Source organism: Pseudorca crassidens, chromosome 8 (genome assembly GCF_039906515.1).
Source record: "Pseudorca crassidens isolate mPseCra1 chromosome 8, mPseCra1.hap1, whole genome shotgun sequence".
NCBI classification, from domain to species: Eukaryota; Metazoa; Chordata; class Mammalia; order Artiodactyla; family Delphinidae; genus Pseudorca; species Pseudorca crassidens.
In genome coordinates this window covers 106583228-106598805 of record NC_090303.1, presented here as the reverse complement: position 1 = coordinate 106598805, position 15578 = coordinate 106583228, and the positions used below count along the sequence as shown (strand labels likewise).

Genomic DNA, 15578 nt, shown 5'->3' with positions numbered 1-15578 from the left:
GGCCTTGTCCCTGCCACCTGTGTTCCGACGCCACTTTTCCCAGTAAAGGGAACGGCTGAATCGGGCGAGCCACAGGCTGAGTGTGGACGCCTCACGTGTGGGAGCTGGAGGCCTCGAGAGCTCTCGCCCGGCTCCCTTTAGCAGCAGAGGAGCGGCTGGTGGGCTCGGTTCGCCACGCGCCGGCCCTGCTCCCGGGCGGGCCCGGCGGAGGACCCACCTGCGCGCGCGGGCACCCCGTGGGCCACGGAGCCGTCCCGGCTGTCCTGGCACTCGCCGCGGGGAGGTGGCCCTCAGGACCCACACCCGCAGGGACCCCCTGGCCTGCAGGCACTGCGCCGGGCGGGCCTGCACCGCTGCCACTCGGGTCCAGCGGCTCACAGCTTGGTTCAGGCAGGAACCTTCGCGTTCCAAGGCCGCACACACAGCTTCTAGGTTGCTGCTACTTAGACATGTGGAGCCAAGAAGCAGCTCCCGGAAAAAGAGAAATGGTCCAAGTGAGTGGAGAACAAGCTGAGTATATGACAAGTCAGTGCCAAACCAAAGCCTGGAAAACAGACCAGCCCCGCAGGGGAGGAGCGTGTGGCTGCAGGGCTCTCCAGGAGGGGTGAAGGCGGAGGCCTGGACGTGCCGCTCCATCAGGTGAAAGTCCGGTGGCTGCACCCCTGCCTCTTTCTGCTCAGGTGACCTTGGTGAACACACACCCTCTTACGCGGCACAGCGTGCAGTAGTGGGGAAGAGCATCTTTGGGGCAGGGACAAACCAGGCTTTTGGCTGTGGGCATATTACTCAGCTTTTTGGGTCCTGGCTTTCCTCATCTGTAACATGGGAACCAGTGCACTGCAGGGCTACCTAGGACTCGACACAGTGTATGGAAGGCACAGGTCGCAGTGTCCAGCTGACAAGCTCAGGAGCACAACTGAGCAAGGTAGCGGGAGGCCGCTACATTGTATCGTTTACTTGGGACAAGTGACAAAGTAACGGAAAATCCACGTATGAGAAGACATGTTGTGGAAAATTGCCACTGGGAAAAGGATGACATACTTGTCATTAACGCATGCCATGCAGTCCTTGTGCCGCTGGATTTCGCTGTAGTTTTATTTGGCTGTGATACTAAACCATTGGCTTCGTAGCGTTATCAGCTCTCAGTTGTAGCAACATTGGGTGAGACTACTCTTGGTTTCTGAGTCTTCCTCTTACCTTGTAGAAGGTCCACGATCACGCTCTTGTTCTTGTGGTCCATCTGAGAGGGAAGCTATTTTATTTCTGGTGAGAGAATTCACTTTACATTCGGCTTTTTCTTACATTATTCAGTCACAAAACCTCTGTATTATGTTAGTGCATGTTTATGTCTGTCTCAGAACTTTTGCAGAAACCCTGAGGGAGGGGAGTGAGTTCTTTTGATTCTGGTTTGTCAGGCGAGAAGACCAGACCCAGGTGGGTGAATGGCTCCACTGTGGCTGGTTGGAATGGAGGTGATGGAGTTGGCGGGGCTGGGGCCTCTGGCCCCTGCAGCGGAGTCCCACCTGCGGGGACCCCCAGGAGTGGAAGGGACAGGTTGGGGCAGGTGAGGGTGAGTCTCCGATCGACAGGGCGGTGGGGTCCGGCTCACATGAACTGTTTCCACCACAAAGTACAAAACCCTTTCTGAATGCCTCTTGGGTGTGGTGGGGTATGAGAGGCAGAGCCAGCCTGGCTCCTCTCAGAAGAGCTGGATCCATTTTGATTCTGAAAAGGATGAGAAAAAAGAGGCACCAAGGTGGTGACACTGCACCTCTCAGTGTTCAGACAGAGTAAAGAGGAAGGAGAATTTGAACTAAAAAAGCTCAGGAGTGTGTGTGTGTGTGTGTGTGTGTGTGCGTGCACGCGCGTTTGTGTATGTGTGCGTGTGTGCGCACGTGTGTGTGCGTGTGCGTGCGCTCCTTGTCTTCACGGACAGTGTGCAGCACACCCTTAAGTGAGGAGCTCTCGTCTGAGCACTGGGCCCCAGCACACCCTTAAGTGAGGAGCTCTCGTCTGAGCACTGGGCCCCAGGAGATTCAGGGTAGATGGCTGGCTGTGGCTTTCTTCATGGATTTAACTCTTGCCTTCAGAGCGGCATGTGGACCCGAGACCATCCATGCACTTGACCTGAGGCAGCAGCGTGAGCGGTGACCGCCCAGGGTGAGGGGGCAGCGCCGACCTGGGGATGGGACTCTGTCTAAACCAAGCGCCGTCAGACGAATGTCTCTTTCTTTCTCTCTTGATGGTTTATGGCTGATATTTAAAATGAAATATGGTCTTTCTTAATTTTAGTGCAAATAACGACACAAGTAAATTAGCAGTCAAATTAGCATGTTGCCTGGCTGGGTGAGATGTGCACAGCATTTGCAGCTCTGGCCGTAAATAACTTGACATGCTGCCGGTGGCGGTCTCTCTGACGCATTTTCTCCGGCTCCCTGGGGTAGACCAAGCCAGGTGGACACTCTGATAGCACGCTGTTGTTCCCAGGTTGGGATTCAAGAGTGAATCGTGATGCACGTCCCATTCAGATCGCATCTCACTGTTAGCCGTGATTAGAGCAGGACGAGGAGCGAATAAAGCATTTTCCTGATGCCTTTTCAAGCAGTGTCACCTGCCGCTTCCACGTGACAAGCACAGAGTTCTTACTGTGAGCGAGTCTCTGGCCTGAGCCGTGCGGCTGCCCTTGCCCCTCTGTCCTGTCTTCCTCTGAGGTCTTCTGCGATCGTCCTGGGCGGTAATGGAGAGCGGCCTCCCCCCGAGGGCCTGGGCCGTGGGAGAGGCGGCCCGAGCCCCGGGCTTCTCGCAAGGCCCTTGGCCGTTGCTTCTGGTCACCCAGCCGAGCGGGTCTCCCTCTGGGTGGATGAACAGAGCCTTGGCGTTTGGCTAACCTGGCCCTGATTTCAGTGATCGGGATGCTGAGACCAGAGGGGCCAGGTGACCTCCTTGAGGTCACTGCTTTGGGGGGAACCAGACTGGACTCAGTCTCCCCAAGTCTCCCTGTGCCAGGCTGTCTTGGGGGGGCATTCGCGCAGCTTCCCTCTTAGGGTGTTTTCCTCCTATCCCGCACTCGGCCTGGCTCTGGAGGGAGGGGGGAGTGGGACAGGAGGGCGCAGCTGCGAGAAGAGGGGAGCTGAACACGGGGGTCAGTTCACGGTGAAGGAGGCGGTAGAGGTGTGCGTTGAAACTAGACTGAAAAAGGAAGTGCTGTTTCTCGCGAGGGTATGAGGTTTCAGGAGGATGGAACCTCTGCTCCGAGCTGAGGCCCAGGGCAGTGTCCAGCTCGCCGCGGGTCTGCACCCTGGGCCTGCCTCTCAGGGCTTCTCCTCTGCAACGAGGGGACTGTAAGTTCCGGCTCTGAAAGTTGTCACAAGGGCAGGGTGAGACTCCTTCTTCTCGTGAATTTGGGCCGTTCCATCCTCTGTGAGACTCTCTTCCTTGGTTCTGGGACCGTATTTTGCATCCTCTGCGGATCCGGGTTCTGGGCCTTCCTCAGTCCGTATCTGTTTAAAGGAATGAGTGCTTCGGCTGTAGGATCTTAGAGCAGTTCCCTGATTGGAAACTTTACAGTGACCCTGGGGGTGAATCCCTTGTGATTAATTCCTCTATTTGTCATCCTCTTTCACTCATCTGTTTACTCTTGAGCACCTGCTGTTCTCCAGACACACGGGTAGCCATTCACGAAATGGTAGAGGATAAAAACATAAATTTATGTGGTTTCTCACCTTGAGAATCTCATAGTCAGAGAAGTTATGCCTTTAAGTTGACATCACAATACAATGTGGAGAGTCCTACAGCGGGTGCCTGGACAGAACTAATTGGCCAGCCTAGTCAAGGGAGTTTCCAGGGGGCACTATCGACTTGGGTTTCAGTGGGTAAATAGGAGTTTGTCAGTTGGAGGAACAGGAGTGCAGGCATCACGCTTTGAAACTAATGTGTTCTCTGCGTCGCTGAAAGGTGCGGTGTGTTCAGGGTACACCTGGCGCTCGTTGGCTCACGGCCCTCCGCTGGGGCAGGTGTGCCCGAGGGGACCTTACCGTGAGCGGCAGAGGGGGCGCCGCCCTGGGGCACCCTGAGGGGGGCCCCGAGGACCACTCTGACTGTTGCTCCCGTTGTTCACACCCTCGCCTGACCGGGTCGCCCCACCGGGGATGGATTTGCTCTTGTCCTTTCCCTGCGTCGCAGATGTACTTGAAGGCAGAGCAGGAGGCCCGCCTTCTGGGCCCTTCCCCCGCCCCCCGCTTGTGGGTAAACTTGTCTGGCGTCGCGCTCGCTTCACGTTCTGGTCTCTTTATGGAGCCTGTGCCTCTCTCCCTCCTCTTTCCCATTCGTTGGCCACAAACGCAGGCTGCCTGTCCATTTCGGGCGTGCACGTAGCGGGTGTTAGGACGTTTGAGAGAGGGACCCAGGGGCGCTACCCGAACGATGTTGCTCACAGAGCCCTGTGGGCCTGGCCGTGACGGGGAGCTCGCCACGAGGTGTCTGCCTGAAGGGCCCGCACCCGGCGTCCCCTCTGCCGCTCACGGGAAGGTCCCCTCGGGCACACGGCCCCTCCTCGTTGCCAGAAGGGACAGGATGACGGTGACCATCCTCCTGACGGAGAAGCTGCGCCTGCATTTATTCCCTCTCACTGACTCAAGCCAGGGGCACGTTGTTCTGGCTTCCAGATGATGCAGCAGCATCTCAGAAAGGCCAAACCCTCAGAGCCCGCGCAGGTCTGCACTGCTTCTCTGGGACGCAGGAGTCAGCAGATGCCACGGCCCCGAGGGCTGCATTGCTCCTCTTGAGGCTCTGACTCCTTTCTCCTTTGTGTTTCCTCCCCAGGCTGCTTACTCGAGGATGGCCTGTGCACACCCTCTGAGACCTGCGTGAACGGTAAGTGCTGGTGCCACCGGACACATGGCTGAGGGTGTGGGTTTGCCTCTGTCCCACCAGCCCACTGTGACTCCAAGCGTGGCTTTTCGCTGTGTGGAGCGAAGGTTCTGGGTGAGGCTGAGTTTGTTTGATTCTTCCGAAGAGCGTCGTGGAGCTGAAACTTCTCTGGACACTACTAAAAGGAGAGGAAATGGGAAATTAATGGAAGTAGAACAGGTTCTTTCTGTGAACGTGTGTTTGTGTGTCCGTATCTTTATCTGTACCTGTACCCCAGTATTTTAAGCTGATTCGTGGGAAGCTGTTTGTTTGTATTTAAAAGTTACAGGTGACTGCCCAGACTAGTGTCAGTGAAAGTAGTTAAGGCTCCATGAACCCAGAATTCCGGAGTAGGGCTGCTTGATCTGGAGACTCTCAAGTTCTTCCCACCTCTCCTCTTCCGCAGCTTCATCCTTTCGGCCCCCTCTTTTCCTCTCTTATTAGGCGGAGGAGAAGACGTCTGGTGCTTTGTGTTTTCAGGTAGGGCTCGTAGCCCACAAATGGGGGACCTAAAATGTCAGAGCAGGGTGTCCTCCCAGGCCTGGGCTCTGGAGCCTTTGCTCAGAGGGGCTGCCCCTTAGAAGAAGACCCAGCATCTTGTTTGATTGGCAGCAGATCCGGGCACTGCACACGTCGATCGTGGCCCAGCATGAGGCAGGCTTTCTTATCCCTCACTGCCCGTCCCCGTCGTTAGATTATGGGTGTGTTTGGGGTGGATTTTTCCCTGCCTGGCTGGACACAGGCGCTCTGGCTCCACCCGGCTCTCTGCGCCACGCGGGGCTTGTGGGTGGACCCAACGTGGGAGGCCGTGCGGCCCTGGGACCCTTCTGTCCAGTGCAGTGAGGCCCTCGGGGTGAAGGGGCCTTTGCCTGACCTTCGCTGAGCTCACTGGTCTTTGCCAGGCCCACGGGGGACACTGTTGAGGGGCTGAAGGTCAAATACCAGGTGCGCCAGGCATTCCGGGGTGAGAAAGTCCTGGGTCGGACAGTGCGGATTTCAGGGCTGGGAACAACTCTGTGCCTGTGTCCCGGCAGCTCGCGTGCCCTGGGGACGAACTGCTGACGGGCTGGATGGTTCGGTTTCGTGTCTTTGCTTGGGTGGGGGGGTGCTGTTCAATCATGACAAGCAGTGGCCTGGGCTGGGGTGTGGCCTCTGTGACCAGAGCTGTCCGGGTTTGCGACGCTGCAGGGCTGTCCGGCCTGAGCGCCTCGGGGTGCAACCTCGCGCGGCCGGGCCTCTCTCTGGGTCCCACCGTGGCTTCTTGCGACGGTACCTCCTGAAGCTTTTATTTGGAAGCAGCTTTAAAAATAATTTTATTAAAAAAATATGTCCTCTGCCCTGGCTTGGAGAAGTTTGATTATAAAGGAAGCAGGTGTGCCTGTTTAGTTTAATTGGAGGCCAGGGTGGCCCCACAGGATGAGAGCTGCAGCTCTGCCCCCTGTGCCCTTGACACGCGCAGGCCTGGAGGCCACAGCTGTCCTCGCAGGCTTTCCTTCCCTGACCCCAGCTGGCCGCCCTGGCGTGGAAGTACATTAACATTATATAACGTAATAGCTTTGAGTTCTTTGGAAAAGGAAAGCGATGTAAATGGAAGTATAAACACACGGGCCTTGATTTATGGAGACAGGCAATATTTGATGTGTTCTCTAGTACAGTTGAGAGCCAGCTGTGAAGTGGCAGCGTGGGGTGATCGGCAGTAACACAAAGCGGTGCTGTCCTGGATCTGTGCTCCCCACGAGCGACTGCACGAGTCACCCTGGCAGCAGGTGGGTGTGGCCAGAGAGTGTGGCCCGGCAGCCAGGACACCACCCGGGGCCAGTGTGTGGGGCCAGAGAGTGTGGCCCGGCAGCCAGGACACGTGTGGAGTCCAGAATGTTCTGCGGTCAGACTCGGTTCTTCTCTCTCTCTCTCTCTCTCCCTCCCTCCCTCCCTCTCTCCCTCTTCCCCCCTCCCCCTCTCCCCCTCTCTCCCTCTCTCCCTCTCTTCTCCCCTCCCTTTTCTTGGGATACAGGTAGAAATATATGATCCTACTAACCTTATATATATTTTCAAAAAGCCCAACAGGCCTTGTTAAGCACAATTAAAATGCTTGCATGGAATAAGATACTTTATAAAGAAAAGTCAAAAGAAATAGACTCACCGCCTCACACCTATTATGATGGCTACTGTAAAGAAACAAAACCCAGAAAATTACACGCGTTGTCAAGCATGTGGGGAAATTGGGCCCCTTGTGCACTGTTGCTGCGAATGTAAAATGGTGCAGCTGCTGTGGAAAATACTGTGGTGGTTCCTCAGACAATTAAAAACAAAGTTACAGTGTGATCCAGCAATTCCACTTCTGGGTATATACTCGAAAGAAAGGGAAACAGGGACTCAGAACAGATATTTGTACCTCCAAGTTTGCAGCAACGTTACTCACAGTAGCCAGGAAGCAACCCAGCTGTCCACTGATGTGAATGGATAGACAAAGTGTAGCTCATCCACACACGGGAACGTTATCCAGCCTGAAAAAGCAGGGAAGTTCTGACACGTGTTACAACATGGGTGAACCTGGAGAGCACGATGCTGAGTGAAATAAACCAGTCACAAAAGGATGAATACTTAATGATTCCACTCATTTGAGGTCCTGAGAGGAGCAGATTAGTAGAGACAGGAAGTAGAATGGGTGGGGGGCACCAGGGGCTGGGAGGGGGGATGGGGAGTCGTGTTCAGTGGGGACAGAGCTTCAGTTTGGGAAGATGAGAAAGTTCTCAAGGTGGATGGTGGTGATGCTGCATAGCCGTGTGGATGTACTTAATGCCACTGAGCTGTACACTTAACAGTGGTTACGATGGCACAGATTGTGTATAGTTTGCCAAAGTTATAAAAAAGATACACAGATTGGGAAAACCATTAGCAACGTGGCAGACCAAGGGTTTGGATTCTTAACTACAAAGAACTCTTACACATTATAAGAAAAAGGCAAAGAGTTCCATAGGAAGGCGGGTGAAGATGTGAAAATAGTAATTTACAGAAGAGGAAATTGTGAAAATATGTTAACCTTCAATAGTAATTAAGGAAATATAATTATAACCCACACCCATCAGATTGCCAACACTTAAAAGATGAATAACATCCAGTGCGGGTGAGAACACAGGGAAATGGGCACTGACGTGCTTAGATGGTCAGTATGTTTGGTGACATTCTTTCAGAATGTAATCTGGCAATAGTTACCGAATGAAAAATACACTGATAATTTGATTTATTTTTGAGATTCACACATATAAAAGCAAAGGCATCCAACAGTATTCATAGTGGCAAAAACGCACGACAGCCGTAAATCCAGTGATGTGGGAATGGTTTATGGTAATGGTTTCATAAATTATGGTGGATCTGTGGTATGGAATATTACAAAGATACTTGAAATGTGTAAAATGTCTATTTTCTGACCAGGAAAATGTCCATTATATAGTAAGTAGAAAAAGTAAGTTGCAGAGCAGTGGTTATAATATGATGTAATTTTCTGGGAAAGCCCATCTATGTATCTGCATTTCCCCCTCCCTGTATGACCAGGAAGAAGGGTGTGAAGAGGACCACTGGTATCTTTTAGGGAACTAGGGACAGTTTGGGGCGGGTGTGTATGGGGGGATCCCAGGAAGAAGGGCGTGAAGAGGACCACTGGTATCTTTTAGGGAACTAGGGACAGTTTGGAGCGGGTGTGGATGGGGGGATCCCAGGAAGAAGGGCGTGAAGAGGACCACTGGTATCTTTTTGGGGAACTAGAGACAGTTTGGGGCGGGTGTGTATGGGGGGATCCCAGGAAGAAGGGCGTGAAGAGGACCACTGGTATCTTTTAGGGAACTAGGGACAGTTTGGAGCGGGTGTGGATGGGGGGATCCCAGGAAGAAGGGTGTGAAGAGGACCACTGGTATCTTTTAGGGAACTAGGGACAGTTTGGAGCTGGTGTGGATGGGGGGATCCCAGGAAGAAGGGCGTGAAGAGGACCACTGGTATCTTTTTGGGGAACTAGGGAGTTTGGAGCAGGTGTGGATGGGGGGATCCCAGGAAGAAGGGCGTGAAGAGGACCACTGGTATCTTTTTGGGGAACTAGGGAGTTTGGAGCGGGTGTGGATGGGGGGATCCCAGGAAGAAGGGTGTGAAGAGGACCACTGGTATCTTTTTGGGGAACTAGGGAGTTTGGAGCGGGTGTGGATGGGGGGATCCCAGGAAGAAGGGTGTGAAGAGGACCACTGGTATCTTTTAGGGAACTAGGGAGTTTGGAGCGGGTGTGGACGGGAGGATCATTAACTTATGTTTAAGTGCCTTTGCATTGCTTCATTTACTAAAGCAATCGTGTTACTTTTGTAATAAAACTAATCTTATAAAGACATTTCAGAGTCTGATTTAGAAAGGCAGATCTTGGACTTCCCTGGTGACACAGTGGTTAAGAATCCACCTGCCGGGCTTCCCTGGTGGCGCAGTTGTTGGGAGTCTGCCTGCCGATGCAGGGGACGCGGGTTCGTGCCCCGGTCCGGGAAGATCCCACATGCCACGGAGTGGCTGGGCCCGTGAGCCATGGCCGCTGGGCCTGCGCGTCCGGAGCCTGTGCTCCGCAGCGGGAGAGGCCACAGCAGTGAGAGGCCCGCACGCCGCAAAAAAAAAAAATCCACCTGCCAATGCAGGGGACACGGGTTCGAGCCCTGGTCTGGGAAGATCCCACACGCCGCGGAGCAACTAAGCCCGTGCGCCACAACTTCTGTGCCTGTGCTCTAGAGCCCGTACTCAGCAACAAGAGAAGCCACCGCAATGAGAAGCCGGCACACAGCAACGAAGAGTAGCCCCCGCTCACCGCAGCTAGAGAAAGCCCACGTGCAGCAACAAAGACCCCAACGCAGCCAAAAATAAATAAATAAGTTTGTAAAAAAAGAAAAAAAAAGGCAGGTCTGGTTAAGGCCTGCTGCCTTGGGTGCTGACCTGTGCAGGCCAGGACTCTAGCCAAGCCCCCAGCTCCCATGCAGAGGGCAGCCCTGGGGGAGGCCTAAGACCCCATTCTGGCCTCAGATGGAAGCTTCTTGGTGGAAATGTCTTGGGTGTCTGAGGTGGGTGGGCAGGAGGACAGATGGTACCTGATGGTCTTCAGGTGGGGTTAACACTGGGTGGGCAACTGGACGAGAACCTGGGCACAAAACAGCCCCTAAGTCCAGCGATGAACACTAGTGGGGCCAGGGGTGGAGAAGCAAACGCTGGGGCTGGGGAGGGTCCTCTAGGACGGCCGCCTCGCTCCCCTAAACAGCGTCCATCGCCACAGCAAGAGCCTCACTGGGCCTGGCTGGGCTGGCGGGCCTCCGAATCTGGACGAGGCCTGGGGTCAGGTCCCGGGCCACCCACTGCCTCTTTCTTGAGTTGGCCCTTCTGGGGTCTCAGAAATGCAGCTGCCGGTCCCCAGCAGCACAGGCCCCTGGGCCCCGAGCACGTGAAGGAACCATCCTCCCTCCTCCCTCCCTTTTTTCTTCTTTTCCTTCTAAAGCTTTCTTGAGGTCTGAAAGAAGCAGACCAAATCAGTATTTTTGTTGGAAGCTCTCAGAACACTTTTCTTTTTTTTTTCATTTTTGTGTTTAGCGACCACAAGCTGGGTTTGTCAGCTGCTGGTTGTGATCTACTGGCGTACCCAGCATGCCCTGGCAAATTTGATAAACGGAGCTATTCTGTTTTATTGCACTGGAAAATATAGAATAATAAGATGCTTTAATTTGACAACTTGGAGACTATGAAAAAGTACAGTCAGTTTGAAAAAGAGATTAGGTAACAGCAATAAAATCAACACGGTATGAATCATGGGCCACCCGGAGAGCCTGAAAAGGCCCATGTGATCTAGACGTTCTGAGGCTGCTGGCTCTGTGCGGAGGGGCTGCCCCGAGGGCGGGCTCGGCATTCCGGCTCTTAAGGCCGATTTCCGGCGCTTAGTGGGATTTCCGTGGAATGGCTTTACAAACTCCACTTTGTGAGAACCATTTTCACCCCCTTCCAGGAAGATGATGCTCCTGTTGTGGCTTCTGCTGTTTGGGTAATAAAAGCAGCACTGAGGACCGATCAGATTACTGGTTCTTCACTTGACGGTGATATCCTGATTGGGCTTCTAGACTCCAGGGAGGTAGAGGCTGATAATAGTTTTGTCTGGACAAGTCTCAGGTTCATGGCGCTTTGAATCTTGGATAAAGATGTTGAGGATCGTTTTATCAGCAAGATGTAGAGGCCAGGTCTGCGGGTTTTGATCTTCACCAGTGGACCATTCTCTTGCTTCTCTTGGGCTATTCCAATTCCTGAAGCATGCTCTTGGGAGTTCAGCCGCGGTGTTTGCAGGTCGGCCTCTGCTCAAGGCCCTGGGGGTGTGTCTGAGGAGGTCCCTGTGCTGGGCAATGAGGACCAGTGGCCAGTCAGCCCTCGTCGTGCCCGCTTTCCCACAGAAGCCCTCGCTGAGCTTGCTGTGGTGGAGACTACAGATGAGACCAACCACACGGCTCCAAAGGATCAGGAAGAAATTCAGGATTTGAGTACTCTGAAGTCGGTCAGTTTGGGGGCAGCCCTAGTGCTTTCTGTGATCCACGTTGCTCTGGGCCCACTGAGCAGGATTTTCCTTGAAAACTTCCTGAATCCTGGGAGAGAAGTTGTGCCCATCTGTGTGTAGTTGGCCCAGATGGAGGGGCCGCCGTTTGTAACCTGGGGGAGTCCATTTGTCTGCATCAGAGAAGCGACTCCTTTAAGGAAGCACAGTTCTCCTGCTGTGTCCTCGGCCATTCAGTCTTATATCCTCACTTCGCTGTGTCCTCAGTTCTTGATGATGTCCTGCCCTTTCCGTGGAGGAGGGGCTTGGGGAAGATGGAGTGTCCCGGCCGCAGGAGAGCTTCGTGTGTGGAGGAGCCCCCTCCTGGGGAGCGAACCCTGAGTGGTGTCACGGCCACTGCCCCATGAGCAGCTGCTTTTGCCACGACCACCCGGGTGCAGAGGGGAGTCTCAGTCCCTGCAGCAGAGCCACAGACTCTGCACGCACACCGAGCTGGCCCGGCTCACTGAGCTAAGGGGATGTTGTCATCGCAGCACGGCTCAGCCTTGGCCAGCTGACCAGGGAGTGAACAGGTGGAGTGTTTTCCTGCCCTTGAGGTTTCCCCACCTTCCCCGGGCAGAAACGTGAACTTGCCCCCTGGGTGTGCGCGCGTCGCCACGCCTCTCCCGGGTGCTCACCCCGCGCTCCGGTGCCTCTGCTTTCTCCTTCCTGATTTCTTTAGTCATTTCCTCCCACTTCTCTTCTTTTAATAGAGACGGGCTCATATTAAAAAGTTTCAAAAGCCGAAAATATGAGGAAAGTAGAAGTCACTGCCCAGGGGAAGCCTCTGTGTGAATAGTTTAATGGAAGTTCTCCAGCCTTGTTTCCTGTGCAGATTTCTGCATAGTCGCCAGCATATTAAACCTACAGTTTTGTATCCTGAGCAGTCAATAGTCTAAACCTGCATTTTCTGATGCTACGAATAACTGTTTGCAGACCTTCTCTTTAATATCTGCCTAATATTCAAATCATGTGGGTGTAACATAACTTTAAAGAGCATTTCCATGGTTTTTAATATTTAGGATACATCCACTGTTGTTTAAATTAATATAAGTGTCATAGCAAAGAAGGGCTTTGTGCCTAAGGTTTTCAGCAGTAGTTTGCATTGGCTTCCTAGAATATATCCTCACACCCAGAGTACTGGGTCGTGGTCTGCGGGGCTTTGGCGGCTCGTGGCGTGTGCTGGCAACCCGGCTTCTATCACGCGGTCCTGATTTGTGCTCCCATGGCAGGCGTGAAAGCAGACATCTCACTTCTCAGCCGAAGCACGATCTTTTAAAACATCTTTGCAAATTTGATTTCCTTTTTTCTTTATGTATGGAGTAGTTGATAATTAGACCTTCAGCATTTATTTTTAGGACATAACATCTGTTTTTTGACTGTCTCCCATTTCGAGTTATTGGCCATGGAATCAAATCTACTTTTAAAAAATTTGGGAACCTGCTTCCCTAACATTTAGTATACCTATGGGATTACACCTAAACTCTCTTTTCTGTTCCAGGATGACTTAATCTTTCTCTCGAGTCACTTCTGGAACACTTACATTTGTTCTCTAATGGCTAGAATTATTTCAGTTTGCTCTTTAAAGTTGTCCTTTTCGTCTGTCGCCCTAGATCTAAGGGGCCCCTCATGCACCGCGACCCGCAGTCCTGCCAGCTCCCCCTCTGCAGTATCTTCTGATTCTCTGCGTTTCCTGCTCACAAGGACCCGTGCTGCCGCTTTGCTGCACTTCCCTCCTGACCGGTGGACCTGCCCCCAAGTCCCCTCCCCCTCCGTGCGTCCCACCCACTTCGACTGCGGTCCTCAGTGCCTCTCTTCCCACAGAGTCGCGTCTAGACCCCTACGGCCAGTGCGAGCTTTTGAGGTCATTTGCCACGTGGCTGCCGCCGCCGGGTTACCTTTAAGGTGACCTCCCTTCACCGGGTTGCCTTCCGCGCTGTTCTCGCTCTCCTTCCTTTCCCGGGCCTCTTCCCTCGTCCAGCCCCGCCCCCTCCTCCTGCGGTTCCTGCACCCGCTGATCTTTCCCTCCTGCTGTTCACCAGAACACCTACCTTGTCCTGCCACGGGTCTCAGTGCCTGGAGTTGTTTTCAAGGGTTTGTGTTTTAACTTCCCTTCTCGGTTGAAGTTTGTCGAGGAGTCTTGAAGTACTGCCTTTCCTCTGCTAGGGGTCTGCTATCATGCGCATGCAGAAGGTATTTACTGATTTCTGGACAGTTTGCATCCAGACACGGAGGCCTGTTGGAGATGAACGGTGGCGGCCCATTGAGTGAGGGGTCCTTTCCTGATCCATGCAGTTGCTGGGAGCACAGCACTTCCTCTTCAAGGACATGCCCTGGACCCACGGGGGGCGCTGGTCAGATGGCACCTGTCGTGGGGTTAGCACACAGAGCACCCCTGCCCACCCACCCTCCTCCTTGCCTCTCTCATGGGTTCCCGCCCAGCAGTGCCCACCTGCCGTGGCCCCTGTTGGCCTGGCCTTCTTGCTTTCTGCCCGCAGGTGCGACCTCCATCCTGGCCACGGACAGGCACGGCACATGGGCTACGTTGCTGTGCCGAGTCGGGCCCTCACTCGGATTCTCTGCTGGTTGGGGTGACGCACAGGACTTGCGCTCGTCCCGGAAAAGGCATTTCTGGAACCCGCTTGAGGGCCTGCCTGCCTCCCGGGACCAGACCCTAACTCGGGTGTGAGCATGGGTCCTGCCGGCTGCGGATGGCGAAACAGAGGAGGAGGGGCTTGGAGAAGCTGGCCAAGTGCGGCTGGACGCGGTGGTTGGCAGGGGAGACGGGGGGGCCCTCCTCTCCCCCATCCCGCGTTGCAGGGTCCGCCTCTGCCCTCAACAGCCCTCCCGTACCCCCTGCTCCAGCGTTGGATTCCGTTTTACACGTCTGTTGAGCTCTAAGGAAAGAAAGTAGGGTTCCCCATCCAAGCTCAGTTTGTCCCGCTGGAGGGTTTTCATGTGACACGTGACGCCAAGGCGAGTCCTCTGCAAGCAGCATCTGAATGCAGCTGCATCCGCACCTGCTGCGTGGACCAGGCTGCTGCCCGCCTGTGATCGGAGGGGCAGCACCAAGTGGGGCTAACCCGCCCTCCTTCTCATACAGCCTCGAGGGTTCTGGGTGGAGAGCGTAGGGCCGTTCTGGCCGTCCACAGGCGTCCCTGGTGATGGGGAAGAAATGAGGGGTCGGTGCGTTTGAGAACCAGAGCTGTGGAACGAGGGGCTGTGCGCCTGTAAAAGTCTGTCCAGAGCCCTTGAAACTTACAGAAGGGGCGCATTACTGAGGGCAAAGACGTTTGTCTGTTTTAGTTTTGCTTTAATGGAGAGTTTGGCACCGTCTCCTGAGTCAACAACATGCTTACTTATGTGTGTTGGTTTAAAGCTGAATAGCTGTTCGGAGGGTAGGAAATGGGAACCAAATATGTATTACCCATAAAATGTAAATGGCGATGGTTTCCAGAACTTTCTAGTGTACCAGTTTTTGCAGAGACATACTGTCAGGTAGTAAAGCACTCCCAGAGTCCTTAAGAAGGATTACCATGCTGTGAAGCTTATTTAAAACAAAGCTTATGAGAAATAAAATTGTGTCTTTTGTCATTTTCTAGCGGACATACCCCATTTAATTGAATGTTAGTGACAACGCCAAAAATCTCCTCTTCCAGGAAGTCTTCCTGGTTGATTTAGAAACCCCTCCTTCTCTGCCCTGAGCAAGGTGCATGTGTGCACCTCCCTCACCACAAGCTCCAAGGTTGGGGCCCAGCGTGTCACCTGACTCACGGGCGTCGTCTGTGGCAGTTGGCAGAAGGAAGGAGATTGTTGGAGATCAAGGAGGAAATGGCAAAGTCTAATTCTGCATTGAGTCACAGCGTGTCAATTCTCACTGCTTATCTTCACATCTGTTGAGTGGATTTTTAAAAATAAAGACTTTATTTTTCCTAATTATAACTTACAAAATCTGGAAATATAGAAGAGAATAAAGGACACAATAAAAATTCCCCTGAAGATAACACCACAGCTCCATTCTGTTTCTTCCACGTAAGCAATTCTCTTATCTCTTTCTCAAGTTTTCACACCGCGTGTGGTGTGTGCACAC

General features: G+C 53.6%; 1 protein-coding gene across 1 annotated transcript in view; it reads left to right on the top strand.

Annotated features, from left to right (window-relative positions):
- The window catches only part of PTPRN2 (protein tyrosine phosphatase receptor type N2), a 690682-nt gene that overhangs the window by 65977 nt on the left and 609127 nt on the right, over window positions 1-15578 (top strand). Inside the window, exon 2 of the mRNA XM_067747597.1 lies at window positions 4822-4872. Within this exon, the coding sequence (XP_067603698.1) occupies window positions 4822-4872 (51 nt within the window). The remainder of the gene's footprint in view (window positions 1-4821; window positions 4873-15578) is intronic.